General features: G+C 49.4%; 10 protein-coding genes across 10 annotated transcripts; 5 read left to right on the top strand and 5 right to left on the bottom strand.

Annotated features, from left to right (window-relative positions):
- Positions 1-1,040: 1,040 nt before the first annotated feature.
- N7498_007752 (fungal specific transcription factor domain-containing protein) lies at positions 1,041-2,255 on the bottom strand (the record flags this gene model as incomplete). The annotated part of the gene is made up of 1 exon (XM_058454814.1): positions 1,041-2,255. The coding sequence occupies one exon, from the start codon at positions 2,253-2,255 to the stop codon at positions 1,041-1,043; it is 1,215 nt and encodes a 404-aa protein (XP_058307063.1).
- Positions 2,256-3,478: 1,223 nt separating this feature from the next.
- N7498_007751 (metal-dependent hydrolase family protein) lies at positions 3,479-5,209 on the bottom strand (the record flags this gene model as incomplete). The annotated part of the gene is made up of 6 exons (XM_058454813.1): positions 3,479-3,848; positions 3,908-4,109; positions 4,164-4,347; positions 4,399-4,459; positions 4,512-4,926; positions 4,987-5,209. 6 exons carry the CDS (start codon positions 5,207-5,209, stop codon positions 3,479-3,481), a joined length of 1,455 nt encoding a protein of 484 aa, XP_058307062.1.
- A 332-nt stretch (positions 5,210-5,541) lies between these two features.
- Positions 5,542-6,051, top strand: N7498_007750 (cytochrome b5-like heme/steroid binding domain-containing protein; the record flags this gene model as incomplete). Its single annotated transcript, XM_058454812.1, has 1 exon — positions 5,542-6,051. One exon carries the CDS (start codon positions 5,542-5,544, stop codon positions 6,049-6,051), a length of 510 nt encoding a protein of 169 aa, XP_058307061.1.
- Positions 6,052-6,587: 536 nt separating this feature from the next.
- Positions 6,588-8,360, top strand: N7498_007749 (bifunctional fumarylacetoacetate hydrolase/alpha/beta hydrolase family protein; the record flags this gene model as incomplete). Its single annotated transcript, XM_058454811.1, has 1 exon — positions 6,588-8,360. The coding sequence occupies one exon, from the start codon at positions 6,588-6,590 to the stop codon at positions 8,358-8,360; it is 1,773 nt and encodes a 590-aa protein (XP_058307060.1).
- Positions 8,361-9,185: 825 nt separating this feature from the next.
- N7498_007748 (uncharacterized protein) lies at positions 9,186-9,650 on the bottom strand (the record flags this gene model as incomplete). Its single annotated transcript, XM_058454810.1, has 1 exon — positions 9,186-9,650. The coding sequence occupies one exon, from the start codon at positions 9,648-9,650 to the stop codon at positions 9,186-9,188; it is 465 nt and encodes a 154-aa protein (XP_058307059.1).
- A 2,413-nt stretch (positions 9,651-12,063) lies between these two features.
- Positions 12,064-13,332, top strand: N7498_007747 (uncharacterized protein; the record flags this gene model as incomplete). The annotated part of the gene is made up of 1 exon (XM_058454809.1): positions 12,064-13,332. The coding sequence occupies one exon, from the start codon at positions 12,064-12,066 to the stop codon at positions 13,330-13,332; it is 1,269 nt and encodes a 422-aa protein (XP_058307058.1).
- Positions 13,333-14,553: 1,221 nt separating this feature from the next.
- Positions 14,554-15,483, top strand: N7498_007746 (acetate uptake transporter family protein; the record flags this gene model as incomplete). The annotated part of the gene is made up of 4 exons (XM_058454808.1): positions 14,554-14,746; positions 14,806-14,942; positions 15,005-15,338; positions 15,401-15,483. 4 exons carry the CDS (start codon positions 14,554-14,556, stop codon positions 15,481-15,483), a joined length of 747 nt encoding a protein of 248 aa, XP_058307057.1.
- Positions 15,484-15,890: 407 nt separating this feature from the next.
- On the bottom strand, positions 15,891-16,868 carry N7498_007745 (Rab family GTPase; the record flags this gene model as incomplete). Its single annotated transcript, XM_058454807.1, has 2 exons — positions 15,891-16,756; positions 16,823-16,868. The coding sequence occupies 2 exons, from the start codon at positions 16,866-16,868 to the stop codon at positions 15,891-15,893; spliced, it is 912 nt and encodes a 303-aa protein (XP_058307056.1).
- A 609-nt stretch (positions 16,869-17,477) lies between these two features.
- N7498_007744 (putative MFS monosaccharide transporter) lies at positions 17,478-19,151 on the bottom strand (the record flags this gene model as incomplete). The annotated part of the gene is made up of 2 exons (XM_058454806.1): positions 17,478-18,354; positions 18,409-19,151. The coding sequence occupies 2 exons, from the start codon at positions 19,149-19,151 to the stop codon at positions 17,478-17,480; spliced, it is 1,620 nt and encodes a 539-aa protein (XP_058307055.1).
- Positions 19,152-19,999: 848 nt separating this feature from the next.
- On the top strand, positions 20,000-20,419 carry N7498_007743 (uncharacterized protein; the record flags this gene model as incomplete). Its single annotated transcript, XM_058454805.1, has 1 exon — positions 20,000-20,419. One exon carries the CDS (start codon positions 20,000-20,002, stop codon positions 20,417-20,419), a length of 420 nt encoding a protein of 139 aa, XP_058307054.1.
- Positions 20,420-21,845: the final 1,426 nt, after the last annotated feature.

Genomic DNA, 21,845 nt, shown 5'->3' with positions numbered 1-21,845 from the left:
CGGTGAGATTCCCGAAAATCAAGGCCAACCGCCCGAGCGCCTCTATCTACCTATGTACGTTTACTCTGAGCGCAAACCCGAAATAATCAATCATTAGGTGCTGGATGCGCAGGCGGGATATTAATATCAAACTCCGCGTCTTCATCCGCAATCATCCCAACAACACACCTCGTCCTCTCCAACAAAGCCGCGGCATTCATACACCGATAGTTTACTGCCAAATGCTCCATAAACGCATCTAGGGAATCAAACTTCAGAGCAGGCTCGTTCTCCTGCGTACAACAAAAGATACACCCAGAGGAGCCTCGCACGTAATGAGCCATTTAAACATCAGCCCTCTGACACTCGATATGGCTCTTCGCGAGAAAAAACCAGCGATACCGAATACCCATGGTGCTGTCATTAAACCCTTATAGAGGTCAGTCATCTCATGGCTGCTATCATTTCTTCAACTCGAATATCATGCGATGTGTATCGGGCCACCCGCCGATGGGCCGGACCGAGTTGGGTTGCAGGGCACAAGCCCAGAGGATGCAAAGTACATTATCATTCAAAGTGTCATATCTCGATCAATCATTTCCCCGCTAGATAGACTAGATCTCTCGAGTAGATAACTGCCCGTCAGCAAGCCAGACGACTCGGGTGCAAATTCCTCACCGCCCACGTCAAACACCGCCTGCCTCGCGTGACGAAAGGGGACAAATCGGAAGTATGCTTTTGCAAAGGACCGAGTTTAAGGGCAAGAAACTGCATTCTGGAAAATAGAATGTAGCAAAATAACGTAACTTACACGTATTTGACCATTCGAGTGTCCCACGGTCTAAACCTGGCACTCGCCCTCAATTTGGACCCGCCAAGACGCCAAGAAGTGTCCAAATTTAGACCTTAGACCTTCTTAGGTAATAAATTAAGGCATAAATTGGCCTTGTTTAATAGTCCCTTGGCGGGCGCAGGGTCCGGACCTTGAACTCTCCGGCCGAGTCTAGTCCGACTCCCACCCAAGCCATCTCGAAACCTTTTTGGCAATCAGATATCCCAACTCAGAGATGCAGAGCATCCGCCCACGGGAACCCCGCCGAAGATAGCCACTGCTCGCATGGAATCTTGGAAATCATTTGCTCGAGGCCTTCTGCCAACGGCCACGCATTGGGATCGAAAATTTCGCATTCTTCACCCGCGTTCATAGCCATGAACTGCACACTGGCATCCTTGGAACCCGTGCTTGCTGGTGTAGCCGAGGCCTCCCCGGGCGACGTATCCGATTGGCAAATATTGCCGGTAACCAATGGAGAGAGTATAGAATATGCTCGATTGCAAATTTCGCTGAATGGCGTCGCTTCTTGAATTTTGCCCAAACAGCTTTGCACGGCTTGGACGATGACTTGCTTCGAAGCAGCGGTTCGTTTGGTCTGGCCCAGCATGACCAACAAAGTCGACATTGCGAAGAAGGCATGAAAGGCTCCGATGCCGTGGGTGTACCAGCTGTAGGATCTGAACTCCTGCCGCGCGTGAAGATTTTCGTAATTGGACAGGACGGCATAGGCCGCCTGCTCACATCGCTCGTAGCCCGTGCTTATGATCTCAGGATCGACGGAGTCATTGGTGGTAAGAAATGACCGATGCAAGAGTAGCATGAGGTGGTTGGTGTAGTTATCCAGAATGAATGAGTGTGCCCGTTGATATATTGGAAGATCGGGATGCCTATGGAAGCGCCGAATTTGTGCTCTCTTCTCGGCGCCAATTCGGTCGTTCAAATTGCGGATTTGATCAAGCTGGGGCATGGTCTGCGACGAAGTCAAGCAGCAGATATCGGATGCAAGTCGATAGAGCCGAAATTTGAAAAGAACATATGACATTTTGGTTGGCGGTCTATCGTCTGAATATGGGTCCACGATCGTCAAGTCGTCCAGAGGTAAGGAACGGGACATGATTTCGTCATCTTCCATGTCCATCGGAAGTTGGACGTTATTGGTGATTTCAAATGGAGCTATGCTGCCTAGGCAGGTGTTTTGAATTGTATATAGCATCATCAAACCAGCCCAAGCTCGGCGTCTCTCTTCAGCTTCAACAAAGGTGACGTTTAGCAGAGCCGGGTCAACATGGCATCCGATTGCCACTGCAATACTGAGCGTCGTTCCAAGAAGCGACCACGCTGGGCCCTGTGCGTGGTTGATCGCATAGATAAGTAGGACAAGACATTGCAGCGTCTGCAGGTTGTGCTGCCACAAGAAGTCATCCGCTGCTAAGCATTTCATCGCGGCTGATCGATATTTTGCAGCAAGTGATTTGGCATTTGCTGCCGGGGAGGCCTCGCCGCCTAGATCTGATAGGAGGGGATTGTCCGGATGGAGGGCGGTAATGGCAAGCGCCAATGCTACAAAAACCAAGCCAGTAAAGGCTTTTGGCGCAGCCTGACGGTTTTGCTTGAATTCGGCATATGCTAGCTGGAATGTTGGATCGTGGATAATGTGAAAAAGAGGTGAAAAAACGTCCAGAAAGACGGCAAGAAGTTCATCACATTGGCGAGACGGTGGAAGTATATCCAGAATGACTTGACTGGACCCAGATATATCGGAGCCAAGAAGAAAACCCGATGTGTTTTCTATGTGACGTGGGTTTTGGAACCGATCCAGCAGGTTCGCATCGCGCTTTGTATTGAAAGGAATGTAACGAACGTGACCTGTAGGAGAGGTAACGATGGTACCCGATGAATCAAGTTGAGGCCTCAGAATACCATGCGGTAGGCCAACACTGGCGTTTGAGATCGATGTGGGAGTCTGGTTGGATATATCTTGAGGCACAGACAACCCACTCTGGGATACAGGGGATAGCTGACAGTGATTCTGTTGCAAAGAAATGGTGTTGGACGTCAATTCGATATTTCGCTCTAATAAAGCTTCCAAAGTCGAGATTCGCTGGAGTAGAGCATCCTGAGAGTTTTCTCGACTAGGTTCTGGGTCGCGCTTGAAATGGCACGTAAGCGCCACTCCACGTCTTCGGCAAGTGTCACAAGGAACGCCTGAGCCTAGACAGCGAATTTTCCTTTGGCGACAATTTTCACAGCTGAGAGGAATTCTTCTAGCCATAGCTTGCAACCAGAAATATTTGTTGGGTTTTCAGGAGTAAATGATAGATATATTACAGGTTGATAGGGGAAGTGGGAAGGAATGTGAGAAAAGGATCGGAGTTCCAAGCTTTCTAGGTAACGGCCAGGTAATAAATGTCTGGCACGCGGAGATGGTCTTTGTCTCCGACCCCACTTTTACATTCGGATGCGGGGAAAAGCTAAAGTGCACTAAATATTATCAAAGCAAATATGAAAAAAAAAAATTCATTTTGCTGGAAGAATTTCAGAAGTACATGAATATCAAATTAAATGGACAGTGCCAAATTTCCAAGTGCTAAATAGGGCAGTACCGGTCCCTATCAACGGTTTCGGAAGACATCTTCTCGCCTCCTCAGACTCTTCCTAGAATTCTTAATGGGCCACCTCCATTTTCGGCTGAACCATTTCGTTCGTCATCGAGTGGACACCAGTCACATTTTGCGAAGGGATGGTATATTCTTTGGCTCCCGCCTTATGAACTCGGCCATTGATGATGATGATATTCAATCGATCATGATCTTGCAGGAGGTGAATATTCTCCAGCGGATCTCCATCGACGACCAGGCAGTCAGCATAGTTGCCCTCCTTGATCTGTCCCATTTCGTGAGACCGCATGAATAGTTTTGCCATGCCGTAAGTCGCAGCAATGATAGATTCGTGGGGAGTAAATCCAAACCGCTCGACAAAATGGGCAAGATCACGAGCGTAGGTACCGTGAGGTGTCCATGCAAATCCGTAATCACTATAGATCAAAGGTCAATTCTCAGTCCTGGCTCTAGAAAGAAGTGAATAAGGACTCACCCTCCAGGAAGTACCACAATACCTCTACGGTGCATCTCCCGCATAGCACGGTCGGCAATTTCAAGTTCCTTCCGGTAGCCCACTTCTTCTGCTTTCTCCTTGGAATATCCAAACATCCCGGCATCGTACAGCGTCGCGACCAGCCAATTAATGGCAGGGGCGACAACGTGCTTGGACTTGTTCTTTTCCAAAGCGTCCATTCCTGAGCATGGTGTAAGTCATATGATCGCTCCCCGATCTGCAGATAGTAGCTCACCTTTTTCGTCGACGAAAGAAGCGTGGTAGATTACGTCCACGCCGTAATCGATACTTTGCTGAACGGATTCTTTTGATCGAGCGTGGGAACAAACTCTCTTTTTGTGTTTGTGAGCTTCATCAACGCAGGCCGCCGTCTCCGCTGGTTCAAAGTAACAGTCCTCTGCATCTCGAATTTCCGTGATCTGATACAACTTAGTCTCAGTCAAATGAGGGAAGACAGGTAGGTGCCTTACATTTTCTCCAGACATCGAGAGCTTTATCTGATCAACACCCAACCCGATATGTTCGCGGATCCTAAGAAAGGATTAGTGGTCTCGAGTTTTGGATCTTCTGGCTGAAAACTGACACTTGGCGCATTTCTTCAGGCCCATCTGCAAATGCAGTGATACCTTCAACCAGTTCACCTCCTCGTCGAGCCATTTCCTGGCCATTAGCGAGGAAACGCGGACCAGGGATATCCCCTGCGTTGATGGCATCACGGATCACAACGTCAAGACGCTTTTTCGCCGATGCTGCTCCGAAACACATGGTGTACCCTGAATCCAGAAAGCACTCTGCGCTTCTAGCAGTAAGGAGCGTATGCTCCTCGACTCCGAGGTCCGCAAGTTGGCCAAGGTCCCCTCCGTTCCAAGTGAAATGCGTGTGAGCATCTCCCAGACCGGGCATCAGTGTGCGGCCTCTTCCATGGAACACACGGACGCTGGAATCGCGCAGAAGATCATCCTTGTTAGGAACCTTCCCGACGTGAGTGAATCGCTGACCTTTGTTCAAATTAATCAGAATCTGAACTGTCGGCTATGGTATGAGCAAGAGACACTCACTGGCGATGAGGACATCTCCTTTGTATGACTCCCGACCTGTGGCCTCCAGGATATTCACGTCCAATATGAGTATTCTGGAAGACGTGTCGGTGCCAGCGATCTCGCTGTGCTTCGGTTGAAGATCCGGGTCGAAAGACAACTGATCAATATAGGCAATGTTGCGCGGGGGCCCGTCGTATTTCTCAACCGGATAATCCGGGGACATCCAAGATATGTTGGTCATGGTATAGTAAGTATTCACTCAACACAATAACTCGAGACTAGGTCACCAAAACGTAGTGGAAGATGTGGCATGATCCGCTTCAAATATTCTGTTGCGCATAGCTTATACAAGTGTTGATCCCGTGTCCAAGTGAAAGGAGACAGTCAAGTTCCCCGCATTGAGATTCGCATGTAGATCCGAGTGAACATACCTGGGGGCCAATCGGAGTTACTACGCCGTCGAGGTAACTTTACTTCCCCCCGATATCCGCGCTTCTCCGTCCTCCTTTGTCACCTCGGTCATAAAATTGAAGCTCAAGTTTCTTGCCTTTCTGCGAAAGTACAATTTCAATTATGGGCTGGCTAAGTCTTCGGCGCCGCGAACCCGCACTCTGCCCGTCTAGTGACCAATACAAACCGGTCACCGATTGGAAGGCTTCCACCGAACATGTCGAGATTATCGAATCCGATTACCCCAAGTCTGATCAAATGACACGGGGGGTCATAACCGACGATCAATATCCTTTACAAGATGTGACGACCTCCGACGACTCTCTCCCATTCATCCCACCAGCGATTGTTCGGTCACAGCGGTCTCAAATAAGCAAACAACACCGTCGCATCTGGATAGTCATTGATAATGTCGTCTACGACTGTACAAATTTCATCCACGACCACCCGGGCGGCGACACCGTGATTCGAAGTTTTATAGGAGAGGACTCCTCTTGGCAGTTTTGGCGATTTCACTCTCGATCTCTCATGGATACTTTTGGACGACCCTTACGGATTGGCCGAACTATGGGGGTAGAGAACCGGTTCAAGGAGCCACCGAGATATGTTGGAGGGTCCAAGTCACGATGGTAACTTTGATGAATAAACGAATATTACCAATCATGTTTGGCCATATACGATGCATATGATCTACAAATACTCCATTCGTATGAACCTTGATGACCGTAGCTTCCCCATGTGTTGTCATAGAAGGTCGTGCCACTGGGAGTTCGGAGCGCTGTGCCGGTTTCGGGTAAAAGGGAGAATGCCGACCATTTGAATGGGGAAGTCATTCGCTGTCATCGAGAGAATAACGAATGAGACCATACTACGAATGGTAGATGCGGGGAAATAGCCTAATGCAGGACTGAGCGGAGACACACGGGGGCGAGGATCTACGCGGATGCGCGGAGATACGCGGGGGTTGGGTAACTACGAAGGATGATGCTATAATCCCCGCATCTTGTGAATTGGCGAAAATCTGCGGTAAGCAAAACCGCACTTCGATGACGCCAGTCGACAAACGTCTGATGTAGACGCATTTGTCCTTTTTATAAGTACCCAGGTAGTATCGAAAGTTGTTGAAGCCATTGGCTTTGGTAACCTTGTCTTTGCTTCCAGTTTCGAAAATGACCATCAACAACACCACGAACGGCGCCCTCGGCAAGCTTACCAACTATGTCGCATATTTGGACCCTGCTGTATCGCGCCCTCGCATCGGTCATCTCGACTTCGATGCATCCACCATTACACCTCTAGCCTTCAAGTCAGGCACTCCGCTCACCGACCTTTACCAAGTGATCGCTGCCGGCGAAATCGGGGTCTCGGTCGGTGGTGAGCAAATTCCACTCGCTGGTGTCAAACTACTGCCTCCTGTTTCCGGTCGGGATGTCCTGGCCGTCGGGAAGAATTACGTCGAGCATGCTCGCGAGTTCAACTCTTCCGGATACGATGCTAGCGATAAAATGGACCAGCCGACTCATCCTGTGATCTTCACCAAGCGCGCAACATCGATCATCGGAACCAAGGAACCAATTCTGCTTCACCATAAATTCACCAGCAGCGTCGATTACGAAGGTGAAATCGGTGTCATTGTTGGCAAGCCCGGATTCCAAATTTCCGAGCAAACCGCCATGGATCACGTCTGGGGTTTCACCATTGTGAATGATATGACTGCGCGTGAGCGACAGCGTGACCACAAGCAATTCTTCCTCGGCAAATCTCCAGATACTTTCTGCCCTATGGGACCTATTGCGGTGCCCAAGGAAAGCCTGCCAGAGAACCTGACCGTGCAGACCTTTATCAACGGGGAAAAACGACAAGAGGGCAGCCTCGGTGATCTGATATTCAGCATCCCCACGCTGCTTGCGACCATCAGCGCTGGCCAGACGTTGCAAGCCGGCGACGTTATTGCCACCGGTACCCCTGCCGGTGTTGGTTTCGGCTTCCGACCAATGAAGTTCTTGAACTCTGGAGATGAGATTAGCGTGTCCGTGACAGGGCTGGGGACTTTGACAAACAAGATTGCTGCTGTCGACGCTGTCAATACCACCATCCAGCACGCGGAGTCTCACATTCCCATTGCTAACCAAAAAGCGATCGGTAACGTGGGGTTGACAAATATAAACGGCAAACCCCTTTTCTACCAACGGTTAGGCGTTGGAAGTGGTCCTCCGGTCTTCTTCATACACGGCCTAGGCGGGTCTACAAACTACTTCTGCCCCCTTATTGCGAAGCTGCAGTCGACACACTCTTTGCATCTACTAGACCTTGAGGGTCATGGACTTTCACCCACCTCGGCACTCAGTACCGTTTCTATTGCGTCGTTTGCAGAAGACTTTTACCAAATGTCACGAGTTGCTGCAGTCCACGAGCCCGTGACTGTGATCGCTCATTCCATGGGCTGTCTTGTGGCCCTCAAACTCGCCCTGGAATATCCTGACCTTGTGTCCAAACTTATTTTGATGGGTCCTCCGCCGAGCCCACTTCCCAAGCCAGGAAGCGAAGGTTCCCACGCTCGAGCTGCATTGGTTCGCAGTAAGGGAATGTTGGCGGTCGTGGATGCAATCACCCAAGCCGGAACTTCAGCCTATGTCCAACAGAACAACCTTTTGGCTATCGCTGCGGTCCGCATTTCATTGCTAAGTCAAGATGCCGAGGGATATGCAAAGGCCTGCACGGCGCTTGCTCGATCCGCTCATGATATCCTGGATGTGAAGAGCCTCAAGATGCCCGTGTGCTTTGTTACTGGCGAAGAGGACAAAGTTAGCCCACCAACCCTTTGCCAAAAGTATTCTGAAGCCACAGGAGGAGGACATATCGAGGTCCTCAAAGATGTGGGGCATTGGCATCTCTTTGAGGATACAGACCGAACTGTGAAGGCGGTTTTGGCGCAGATTTAGTAATCACGGGCTTTTCTGTCTTTTGTCGGCATGTAATTTGCTGTTTCCTATGTCGTTAGATCTGGCCAGTCCCTTAAATTGAGCTGAGAAATTAGATGTGAACTGAGTATGTTTCAAGCCTGTTTTTATCTTGTCATACGAAGAAAATAAACCTTTGTGGTCTTTCCCAAGTAGATTTAGATTTTACATAAATACAGGACTACAAGCAGTTTCACCGCGCTACGCGCGGCTAGTTGGCTTTGCCAAAGTTTCCCTTTCTTAGTTAGCGTCCTAAGCCTATTATTACTAGTTAGCTTCCTACGCGAGCCTAAGTCACTTTAACTCTTAAGCTAATTAGACCTACTCAACTTCCAGATCCCACTGTAGGTCTTACTAGAGCTTGGGGATATGTTCTCCAGTGTTGTGATAATCGGTCACCGGCGCGTAAAAAGTATTCGAAAACCTCAAAATTAGAGAAAACTTAGCTCTCTAGAAAAATTGGAAATTAAGTTCCGAACTGGAAATAAAGAGAGAAATCAATGGAGGCCTCTTCGTCATGTCATCTTTCTTCTAATTCAAACGCCATGGTATAGGCTCTCTTTTCTTTTGGACTGTTTTCCTTTGCGGACCTTGCTCCCTTTCCCTTCACTGTCCCTGATCCTCGTCATTCTCACCGACCATGCTCGGAAGTTCGTTCTCGGTAATCTCTTGTCCCTGTCCATCTAATTTGGGTTCAAAAAGGCCCTAGGCGCATTTCATCGCTGTGATGTCCTGGGATAAGTTTAGCTTTGTGAGGTGACTGGAGGGAGCGAATGCCGAATTATGAGACTTGCCTTGTTGACAGGACTAGGACTGGTTAGAGGAAAGTTGACGCACCATCCCAGTCAATGTCTGAATGTCCTTCCTCAATTCACCGACTTCCAGCTTTGTTGTCTGGGCGACAACATTCAGTTTGTGGAGTTTATGTCCGATGATCTCGATCTCCGACTCCAGCTCTCGCCTGTCGCTCTTCTGTTTCTTGTAATTCTTGACTAAATCATCAAGGACAGCTTGTTTCTCTTGTTGCTTTTTCCGTCTGCTACGCAATGTTGGCTTTTCTGGTTCGGGTTGTTTTCTCTGTGCGCGATCGTAAACCATTCCGTACTCTGGGAACACTCGCAAAAGCCGGTGTCTCGAGAGAGGGAACTTGTCGTTTTTAACAACAAGTAAGGTCCACGCGTACTCGGGTCGAATTTCGCCTGCGCACCATCCACCACTGTAGAACACATTGTCGTGGGCGATCATCTCGTTCCGGCTGCCCTTCTCGGCCATAATGCAAATTTGCAATGGCGACAGGCTAGTCCTCAGTTCCCATTTGAAACATTTGGAAGGCAGTGCCGATTTAGTTGTTTGGTCGACAGACCCTGTAGCTTCGAAAAGATGCACTCTCTCCTTAATTGGAGTTCGCGCCATGATTGGATATTGCTGAGATCGAACGAGGATATCCAAGACTGGGACAGTTATATATCCATCCTAAGAGCATGACATCTAAGCTTCTAAGCTTAATTAATTACTTACTTCTAAGCCTAAATCCACCTAGGATCAGGATAAATTAACTTAATATCTCTAAGGAGGTAAGCTTACTTTTTCCTCTTACTTTCCTCTCACTTTCCTCTTACTTTCCTCTTACTTTCCTCTCACTTTCCTCTCACTTTCCTCTTACTTTCCTCTTACTTTCCTCTCACTTTCCTCTCACTTTTTTCTCACTTCTCTCTTACTTTTCTCTTGCTTCTAGTCTTACCTCTCATTTTACCTCTCGTCTAATTTCTTTAGTTTCACTTAGGGTTAGTCCTAATTAGCCCTCGTCTATTCTAGAAAGATTATACGCATTAGTTCCCTACACTAGCATATATAGTATAGGATATTTTCTCTATCCCTGCTACTAGTGCTAGTATAGAAAGGTTACTTAATTTAGCCTAGGATATCTATTATTATCGAAGGGGTCGTCTAAATTCTGTAACTATCCAAGACCTAATGATATTTATATATATGACTAGGTTCGAGATAGAAGATTAGTAGCTAGCTTTTATCCAATCTCTATCTATCTACGAGGACGGTGAAATAGATAAACCTTCTTAGTAAATAGAAGGTTTTGAGCTAATTAGTGATACTAAGGTGGATAGGGTAGATAAGCTAGATGAGCTAGATAAGCTAGATAGGATAGATATTTCTAGGCTATCTTCTATTTAGGCTAGTAAGAGAAGAAAGAGTGTTTTATCTAATAAGAGTGATAATGATTTAGTCTCTTTACCTATAATTCCAGAAAGTCAGATTCGGGCCTCTAGTTAGGTGAAAAGACGTCCTTGGGGGCTTGAGGGCTTTGAGCTTGTTATCGTTCACAAAGTCTCTGAAATTGCGAATATCGCCAGACGCGTGGAGGGCAGCGATTGTGTGAGTGACGCCATTCGTTTTGGCTCTTTTTAGCACACGCTTGAAGAGTCTGGGTTCCGAGCAGGCTCCAATTAGGAGTAGAAGAAGTCGCTCTGAGTCTGAATCCTTCTCTCCGGTGACCAGGAGGTTATGTAGGAAGTGGTCGCAAACGGCTGCAATGTCACAACTGTTAAAGTGGATCGGAAAGGATAACTCGAGAAAGCGAGACACGGCCTTGGAGGCTTTCACATGAATTTCGTTGAGGTTCTGGTCTTCCTCCATTATGAGAGACTGTGAAGGAGGTGGAATCGGCAAACAGAATGTAAGGGATAGAGAGGTCGGAGTTAGGCAGAACACTGGACTGAGATCAGTAGAGACTCACACGGACAGAAGATATGAGTCAACTCACGTGTGTGCACTAGCTTGAGTGGGACGAAGGAGTTGTAGAGGAAGACGAAGTTGAAGAGGTGGTTTGGCAGAACGCTGGACTGAGAGATCAGTGAGGATTCACCCAGGCAGAAGACGTGATGATTAAAATGGGAGGCCTCTCGTAATGTATGTGAAGCTCCACCTTGTACTGATAGGGAGCCAACCTATGGGTCGACAACTATGTAGAGACGGGGAGAAAGAAAGGCTGGATGCAGGTGGTCATGGCTTAGCCAGCAGAATACCGATGTGGTGAGGTGGCGCGACACACTTCCAGTATTTTATTCGGGCTAACGTGGTGTCATATTGTACTCGTCGTCTGATCTCATCTGAATTACCCTCGACTCTTTTCACTACCCCAAGCTCTGCTCTCCATCTTTCCTCTCCTGATCACTCCTCCGCTCGACTTGACCACTAACTGTCTCCCCATTAACACCCCGCGACTGTTCGCCCACCTTCATCTTTCTTCAACGCTCTGACGCTCTGATAGCTGCCTCCTGTTAACTCTCTGCTCCATCACTTCTCCTGGACGCCAGCTTCGAATGAGCGCCAGCTTTGAATGAAAGCTCAGTGGAACTTCAGAGGCATTCACAAATACCGGACAACAAATTGCGGCTAGAACCGTTCTTCCTACGTGGCTGTACTGCCTCTAGTCCGCGTCCGGGGACTTTCCTGCGAAAATAGTCTCACCCAAAACCAAGGGCTCCTCTGTCCTGTTACTGCCAAAGCCTCTCCTCTTCGTCCTGGTCTCTCTGTTTCATCTCTCCTTTCTCATAACCTCATCCATCCCCATTTCACAAGTCTCGCAGGCTGGAAGTAGGAGATTCTACACCAAAATAACGCTATGGAGATACCACAAGCCCCACTCAAGACGAGAGTCCGGGTGATCATGGAGCGAGCCTCTCGTGGGGAGTTTCCTACATCGTTCACCTGTAGAGAAGCCCTCGACCTCGTCCTTCACTTTCGCAAGTCTATCTACGAAAGTGACGATCCGGTCACTGGCGAAGGATGTCCCGAGCATGCCCTTCTTGGTCTTCTGATAGCCTCTATGTCAGGATCGGCCGCTGTGCAGGAGCTCTACAAAGACATCGAACACAACGGCACTCGGCTCACCGAACTCTGCCAGCCTCCTCATCTCAATCAGTTCGAGGAGAAACTCGCTGATTCATTTGGCAATGATTACAGGTTAACCTTGGTTGGCCAGCATGATGAAGTAGAAGTCCAGGAGGATGGCTCTTCCTTTGACCTGCTGCCCCCCGACCATGTGCAAACGCCTGGGATCCCGATCGAGTTCGATAATATGGCTGAGGCTTCCCCGAACTCCCAAGATAATCAGGAATTAGTGACTGAAAGGGATTCATCAGCCAGTGAACTTCCTCGAGACCATTCTGATCTACCAATGGATGATACGGGATACACCCACGTTACCTACCCGCCGAAGGGGTTAATCCGCCCCAAATGGCCTCGGCCCGCAAGCAAGAAGCGCGCGAGAGAGTGTGTCAGTGGCGTTGGACGTTGCGGTCGAGGAAATAGGCCCGAACCACGGGGCCCAAATAATGGAATGACTGGGCTAACAGTGGACGAGATTCGTGACATCGCCGAGAGAGGACACATAGATGAACTCCGTGATCATCCTGAAGTCTTTATCAACAAAAGGGGCAAGTTTCGATTTGAAATACACCCCGCATACGCATGGACAATCCTTGAGGTGGTAGACGGCCAATGGCCTCTCTCTAAGGACCAAATGGAAAAGATGTTTCCCGAATTCTTTATTGTGTGGCTCCGGAATGATCAATACGAACCTAACTTCGATAGCGAGTTCTCTTCCGAAGCCGACATTGAGGTTAAGGAAATCAACGAGAAGTTGGATATTGTCATGGAATGGCTCAAGTCATCTCCGGTCGATCAGCTAATGACTGAACTTCAAAAACGAGAAGATCAGCGATGGGCTGAACTTCATGATATGATGGACAACGAGCGAGAACGCCAGCGTGAGCCAGCGTCGTCTCCCGAGGTGACTCTCGCCGCTAAGCACCAAGAAGGTGAATCCATTATGGCCCAGAGCATCGAATACATTCGGCCCGCACAAACCCGAATGTCATCTCCAGAGATGACTCTCCCCGCTGAGTGGCAAGAAGGTGAATCCGTTGTGGTCTAGAGCATCGAGGACATTCGGCCCGCACAAACCCGACTGTCATCTCCAGAAATGACTCTCCCAGCTGACTTTTAAGGGATGTGATGGACCTGGAGAAGAGACTAACATGTCCTTGAAATAGTCAATAGTTGCTCTGCCAGTCAAAAGTGGCCGAGAGAACAAACTAGAAAATTACCTCTATCCAACTCAATCCCCCTGGACTGGACATTTATCCTGAGATCCTTGAGTTCCTTTTTACTGCATCTTATTCCAATAGCATATGTTGGTTGATTTTTAACAACGTCAAATCCGTAACTGCTGCTACTAGTCATTGATGGTTATTATTAAATAGGTTTGTCAATAGGTACATACATGTTCTTGGCTGTCTCATTTGGCTGGGCTATTCTGATGCATGTAATTTGCCCTTTCTTATGTCGTTAGATCCCGCCAGTCCCATGAATTGAGCTGAGAAAATTAGAAATGAACTGAGTATGTTTCAAACCTATTTCTGTCCTGTGTATACGAAGAAAATAAATCTTCGTCTCTTTTTCCTAAGTAGATTTAGATTTTATATAAATACAGGACTAATCAAAAACTATCATATGTTTACAGAACCTGCCATCGAAATGGCGATAATGTGCGGCGCGCCTATGTTCATGGCGACCACCTTTTCAAAGACAATGAGGCTAGCTTGAACTCTGAGCTCTACCGCAAAGACATCTACAATTTGGAAAGAGGGGAATGACGAACAATCACTATCATAGCCAAATGATCAACACCACATGACATTACGTGCGGAGATACGCGGAGAAAGACGGATCTCTGCCACCAGTTAGAGTTGGCCTGGAACCTGCTTCTCCGCGCAAATCCGCCATGCCGTCGCTCCAGGCCTTTGGAGGAGGTCTATTGTAGAGCCCCTGATTTTGTGAATGCGGGGGGCAGGAAGCTAGCCATGTTACACCACCGCACCAAGGATTGATTTAGCTTTATGCGGGGCCTCCCAAATGCTCGTATCGTGGGGACTCGGTATTGCATCGCAGTGACACGCTCAAGTGCTCAATCCCCATGTTTTTAACTTTGAAGTTGCTATGAACTTGGCAGTAGCTGCTCGGTAGCGAAGCAAGGTTTAGATATAAAATCGTGCATATCCAGATCCCTGTGAGAACTTCATGAAGATCTCCAAATCCCTGTTCCTCCATGGTTCCTCATCAAGAATTGACTCGAAAAGAACCGTCTTCAACCACCATGAACTCCAACGACTTTGCAAAGACAAACTCAAAAGAAGGGCATGAGCTGGCTTCTTCACCTTCAGCAAGCCACCTTGAACGTCTACACACTGCAGGCGGACATGTCGAAGATCGAAGTCAACCTGCTCTTCCAGTGTATCATCGCACATTTGCGAGTCCCTCCCCATTGGGACTGATATCATTTGCTACGGGTATGCCATTCGTATTCCTTGCTTGATCCTTGCTTGAGAAAGGTGGAATTAATTGTTAGATATGTTCCTGATCTCTGTATTCGGCTTGCACGCCAGAGGAATCACCGCTCCAAATGTGATGATTGGTTGTTTGATCTTCTACGGCGGTGTCGGTCAATTTATTGCTGGAATTATGGAATTCATTACAGGGAACACGGTAAGCTCTCCTTATTGATCAACTGGCCTGGGCAACAGCTGACAAGAGCCTTGGGTTTACAGTTCGGTGCCACCGTCTTTTCATCCTATGGAGCCTTCAATTTGTCCTACGCAATGATTTATCTTCCCGGAACAGGCATAATGGCAGCATACACGGACTCAACTACCGGTGCGGTAGATGATAGCTTCGATCAGGCTCTGGCGATCTACGTGTGGGCATGGTTTATTGTCACGGTATTGTTCACTATTGGCGCAATGAGGTCGTCTTGGATTCTCTTCCTTGCCCTGGCCTTTTTGGACATATGTCTCATTTTACTGGCGTGTGGCTTTATGGTCCAAATGAATAGCCTTCTTACCGCCGGATACTCAGTGGGACTACTGGTGTCCGCTCTTGCTTGTGAGTTATCCCTTTCTTTGATTGATCATCACTGTTGATCAAAGCTGACTATTGACTATTAGACTGGGCTGGATGTGCTGGATTATGGGCTGGTGGAGTTACGCCAATCAATTTGCCTACATTCAGCATGTATTCGGCAGTTTAAACTGCATTCCTCCCTTGAGACAAGAGCCCTTGACCGGGAATTCTGTGTTGAATAAAATGCTGCTGTTATACCTATAAGTCAACAAACATATATAAATCTTAGTTTCGCAAAACATCACATCCTCTGAAGACGCGGATGTCTATTTACACAATCTGGAAGTTGTTCCAACCCGGTATGCGTCGTCCGCTCGCCGCGAGGAATTACGGGTGACTTTCGGCGTCAATTTCACAGATCCTCCGGTCCTATTTGTAAATTTCGAACAGGTTTGCGATATATGCAGTCAAATGGTGGTGGACAAAGCAGGGTCCGAGCATGTCTGTAAAAAACCGGAAAATATCAAACTATAAATCAAAGTGCCAACCCTGGAAGCAACGCCAACCCGTAATGCAAACATGAAAGTCAAGGAATCAACAACACTTCCCCTTCTTCTGAGCAGACTGTATAACCTGCACCTCCTCTGCCTCGCCAACAGTAGGAGTCGCCAAACCAAGCCAACTCCTCCTCTTATCACCCATTCCCAGCCTAAAACTTCCCCCATCCATTGTCGCCGGCGTAAACGGACTCAGACCATCGGGTAAGGGCGTCCCAGCAACCGAAAGCATCGACTCAGCATCCCTTCGATTCCTCTGCTCAACCAACTTCCTCGTAATCACCCTAAAAACCTCGTCAATGCCCTCCCCATCCTTGGCACTGATCTCATGACAACAATCCCACCCGATTTCCTGTCCCCAGAACGCCGAGCTGCGCTTGGAATCCGGACTTTGCAACGCACTTGCCCCAGAAGACCCCGCACTCCCAAACATACCAGTCCCGAATCCAAGGCCCATAGCCGTAGGCGGCGGCGTCGATGCCCGGGACGGATAAAGCTGGTCTGCGACATAGGCAATAGTCCTTTCGAACGGAACGCGTCTCGCGCTGGGATCCAACGCAACAATATCGGATTTCGTGCCCACAACGTGGATCACGAGCGGCTCGTCGCCCTCGCTGACATTCTGCCTCAACTCGCGCAGCCAGCCCGCCATCTCAGTGAAAGTGTTCTCGTCGGTGATATCATAGCAGAGGAGACAGGCGTGCGCGCCACGGTAATAAAGACGAGATATTGAGCGAAAGCGTTCCTGGCCAGCTGTATCCCAGATTTGAAGACGGACGGTGGTGTCGGAGGTGGAATCGAGAACGCGTTTCGTGATGAACGACGCGCCGACGGTAGATGTTGTCGTAGCGGGCGTGAAAGCGTTGCGAACGTATCGATGGACGAGGGAGGTTTTGCCGACTCCTGGTAGTTTGTTTGTTAGTCCAGGTTCAGACGTACGTGGGGGCGGGGGGGGAGGAGAGGGTTCACCCTGCGCGCCGAGAACGACGATCTTGGCCTCGAGGGAGGAGCTCATGGCGCGGGGTTGAGCTGGGCGGGGGATGTGGGGAGCTTGGGCATGATCGAGGGTGTGAGAGCAGGAATAAAGGTTATTATATTAAGGGGAGCTGGTGATTTTCAAAGGGAAAAACAAAAACAAGGAACCAAGCGGGATCAGCCGATCGGTGATTGTCGTCAGCTGGTCCCTTGCGATCCAGGGTTCCCGCAAGGCTGCGAGTCGGTCTATTTAAGCCTCACGTTCAAGGTACAACCCCTGCATATTATAGTTTAGACCTGGACTTAGACTTATGAAATAACGAGATTTACGTTTGTAAAAAATATATGAAAATCCGAGTTCTATATCGGTACAAAGCCCATAATATGAATCATGACAATCCACATGCCAGACCGCAACATTAGAACATGAAATCATGAAGCACCGCACTTTTGAAGCAATGGGTATAATGTGGAGAGAGTAAGAAAAATAAGAAAGGCATCAACAGGGAGCACAATCTGCCGCCCTGAAACCAAAAACCGAAGCGAGCAACGACTGGGGCGTCAAGGCAGCGCGCAGCGCTGTCTCGTCCGGCATGAGACATTGACAGGCATTAACATAAGGAAAGAAGGAAATCAAACTCCAACAGTTCTATTCCTGGTTGGAGCTGGAGAAGGTCTGCGTGTTGTAGTTCTCGTCGCGCTGCTCGTCAGACGAGGAAGGGGAAGGGGTGCCCTTCTCGATGTCGCCGGGACCGGCTGCCTGGAAGCCGTATTGGATGGCATACTGCTCAATCTCATCGTCGGTGAGGCTGGGCAGCTCGCGGGAGGCCTTTACGTAGCTCATGTTTTCGACATAGCCCTTGGCGAAGATAAGATCGATCTCCTCGAGCGAGCGACCGGCGGTCTCGGGGTAGAAGAAGTACATCGGGGGAATGAAAATGGCGTTCATCACGGCGAAGAAGAGATAGGTTCCCCAACCGATGTGGGCGACCATGACGGGTGTGATCATAACAACGGTGAAGTTGAACAACCAGTTGGAGCAGGTCGAGACAGCGTTGGCCTTGGCACGAGTACGGATAGGCGACATCTCGGCGGGGTACAACCAGGGCAGAGGCAAGATGGAAGCACCGAAGAAGGCCATGTACAGGAACAGACCGAACACGGCACCTTTGGCGGGCTCGGGAGAGTTGGGGATCAGGCAGCCGAAGACGATGATCATAGACACCATCTGGCCGGTCATACCGCCCAGGAACAGCTTGCGGCGACCAATCTTCTCGATGAAGAACCAGGAGAATGTGGCGAAGATAGCGTAGACGATCATGTTGACACCGCCGATAATCATTGCCATAAACCGGGTTTGACCCAGGGACTGCTCGAGCAGGACGGGCAGGTAGTAGATGACAGCGTTGCAACCAGACAGCTGCTGGGCAATCTGGGACGAAGAGCCGATAAGCATACGGCGCAAGTGCTGAGTCTTGCCGCCAGTGAGCAGATCTGAGTAGCCAGCACCCTCAGCAACGCCAGCACTGGTGAGAAGTTAGCAAAAGAACACACACTGAAGTTTAGGAAGAAAAACGTACGCCTCAATGGACTCGATAACGAGCTGCTTCTGCATCTGGGTCTCGTGGGTGTCGATCTCCGTACCAGCAAGGGCTGCCAGAACGTACTCACCCTCGTGGATCTTGCCCTTGGAGATCAGGTAACGGGGAGAGTCGGGCAAGAACCACATGCCGACAATGATCATGAGACCGAACACGATCTGGAAAGCGATAGGGAAACGCCACACGAGGGCATCAGGGCCGTACGAGGCACCAAAGTCGATCCAGTAGGCGATCGCAGTACCGATTGCAATGATACCACCCTCGATACAGATGAGGAGACCACGGTTGCTGGTGCGGGCGCACTCGGCCTGATAGGTAGGAATAGTAGAAGTATTCATGCCGTTGCCGACACCAGTAACAACACGACCGACGATGAACTGGGCGAGGGGGACGTGACCGATGAAAGCAGTCACCTGGATAAGGACACCGACGATCATGATACTGGCGCCGGTAATAATCATCCACCGACGGCCCATACGGTCACCCATGAACAGAGCCCAGATAGCACCGAACAAACATCCCAATTCGTAGACGGCCGTTACCGTAGCCTGCATTGTGTCGTCGTTCTTGGTGGCCGTGAAGATGTCGTTGAAGGCGGAGGCAGAGATAATACCCGACATGACACCCTGATCGTAACCGAACAACAGGAAGCCCATCGTGGCGATGGTCGACACTGTCAGCGACAGCGGCCTGCCGCTCATCCCGGCATAAGTGGGCGCCATGGTGTGTAGTTGTATATGACTTGTCCTTATAAACCCTTGAATATAATTCCAGTGAGAACAAGAATCTACCCCAGGTGGCACGTGGGAATAGAAAAGAAAGGGGTATGAAATAAAGTAAGTGGAGGAAGACAAGGACACGCGGAGAAGTAAAAGAAAGGGAGTGAACCCCGGGGGGAAGGGGACGGAGAGATATTTGAATGCTTCACACCGACGAACGTGGCAAGGAGATGCGTCGTGGGTCTCTCCAACACCCCATACCCGTGTCTCGCACTCAGAACTAAAGGGCACGGCAGGGCGATTGGGCGTCAAGCCGAAGAGGAAAGCCGATTCCTGGCTCCGATCCACCATGATCCGCCGGCTGTGGAGCCAAGCCACCGGATGCATCAATTATCTTCGATTAAGCATTTTTCACGGGCCCACTCACCCCGGCAGTAGAGTGCGTCCCTGATGACATCAGGGAATCTCATCATAACTTGGAAAAGTTTTAAAGAGTCGGATGATCTCTGTGAGGCGTGATTGGGAAAAGATGAGCCCTGGTTGACCTACTCCATGAGGAAGGCTCGCGGGTTGCGTATGCTCCCCATCTCGCTCTGGCCAAGCATATTGTGTTTTATATTTATCCGGCAGCGAAGATTAATCCGGCTATGTAGAAAATCCATTCAAGGGCTGGAGCCGAGATGGAAAAATGTAAAAAAAATAATGGACTTGAGAAAGGGCCGGTATTTACTCGGGCGGCAAGGAGCCGCATTATGCGGAACAGGCCCTACCCCAATTAGTCCTTGCCGAACCCAGAGAGGAAGGCGAACCGCCAAAACAAAGAAGTCTCCAACGGTTCGGTAATCGCCACAATGCCTTGGGGTATCGATTCGCGAGGTACCGCCACCGTCATCTTCAAAGCGCCGCACTTTTCACCAACACGCCAAGGCGGAGAGATGCAACGGCCCCATCGGTCGGATAGAGAAAGGCCGAAACACCACTCGGCCGGACTGCACTCGGGAAGCCGTCACCGTATCCCGAATGGGGCAGACGGCCGTGAAAAGTGGGCGATGATGCAAGAATGCGCCGTGCGCAACCTAGCGGCATCCAAGGCGGATCAGTGGATCTCGCGACCCACATCGGTGGAGCGACTCGATCACCATCCCCTGCTGCGTATAGAATGTGCGAAGCACAGAACTATCGAGGCTCGAGGAGGCATCCTTGCTCAGACCACGAACAGCCGACCCCGTGCTGGATTGGCTCCGCGTTACCTTCTTTTTCTCCACGTTTGAAGGGGCTTGGGGAAGCGGAGAATAAGGCCAATCCCGTACTTGTCATCTCCTGTGATGGATTCTGCACGGGTCCGAATGCATTAACATGCCCGAAGCCGAGCCGCTACTTCAATTTGTTTTGTCATGCCATACTTTTTTATCCTTTTTTTTCACTTTATTTTGTTTTATTATTTGCTTTGTTTTATTATTTTATTTTTATTTTCCCCAAAAGTCTCTTTGCTTTTGACTTTCCATCTCTTTTTCTTTTTCCATTGGTCTTCAGCTGACGAATAACTGTCAGGCACCAAGTTTACCGACCCACCGGGTCCCCTGGTCTCACGCAGCAAAATCTCTTCGTCGGAAAAAGCGACACCAGGCTCCGCAATGATGCTTTGGATGTTTTCTCGAAGCGAGAATGACGGGGTGGCAGATTGATGGCGCGAAATTAAACTTGGTTCGCTTCGATTGATGTAGAAGAAATAAGGAATTGTAGGGACGGGGATAGGAACATCTGTTACCGCAAGAACCAGATGCGAGAAGTGTCGGGGGCAGTCCGTTGTGCGACTCCCATTACAATTGATCCAGGGGCGGACAGTGCGGGAGACATTCAGGCTAAGGTAGCTGCATGATGTATGATGCTTGATGCGTGCGTGCTGATCTCTCTCGACTTATCTTCCCCTCAGATAACGGCTGATCTGGACATCTACAGAGATCTCGGTGACATGGCCAAGAAGTGCCATTCCTGTATGTATGACATCGAGATGCATGGTCCCCCACGCCATGCTATCCCCGCCAAACGTCATGGCCCGACGTCGTAGAAAACGCGGTCGAGGCATAATTCTCCAAACCTCGCCATTTGCAGGGTGGTGCATTCATAGGGTACCGGCCATCGGCTTACCAGCACCAATTACCATAAATGTTATACGCCATCCCTAAGGGTTGGAGACGAACTCCGAAACTCAAAGCCAAAAAGCCAAAAAGCTAAACAATGTGGCAAGAAACAAGGTCGCGCCGGGGATTGACGGGGGAACGCCACAGCCGTCGTGGGCGCATTCCTTCCAGAGCCATTGAGGAAACTCGCACGAGCCCCTTCGCGTGGCCGCGGCCGTTGGAGGCCACGGACCAGGGAGGGAGACGATGATCTAAGCGTGGCGGGAGGACAATCGGAAAATTGGAAAATTCGATCCTATGTCAGTGTTGCACTGGAACTGAATGGCGATGTCTGCTGCGATGCCGAGAAGTAACAGTAAGCTTCGGAAGGGTTTTACGGTAGCCTTTTAGTTTGCGAAAACCTGGCCGAGGACGATCCCAGTCGATTCCAGGAAGCTTAACTATGTGATCGACAGCGCCGAGACGCTTGATCATGCTTTTGCTCGTGAACCACAGTTCAATATCTCCCCGGTTTCGAGACATATGTCCATGGTACAAATGAAAGTTCCATGTGTGC

Source organism: Penicillium cinerascens (assembly GCF_028974065.1).
Source record: "Penicillium cinerascens strain IBT 15544 chromosome Unknown contig_9_segment0_segment0, whole genome shotgun sequence".
Taxonomy (NCBI): domain Eukaryota; kingdom Fungi; phylum Ascomycota; class Eurotiomycetes; order Eurotiales; family Aspergillaceae; genus Penicillium; species Penicillium cinerascens.
This window is presented reverse-complemented; position numbering and strand designations above follow the sequence as displayed.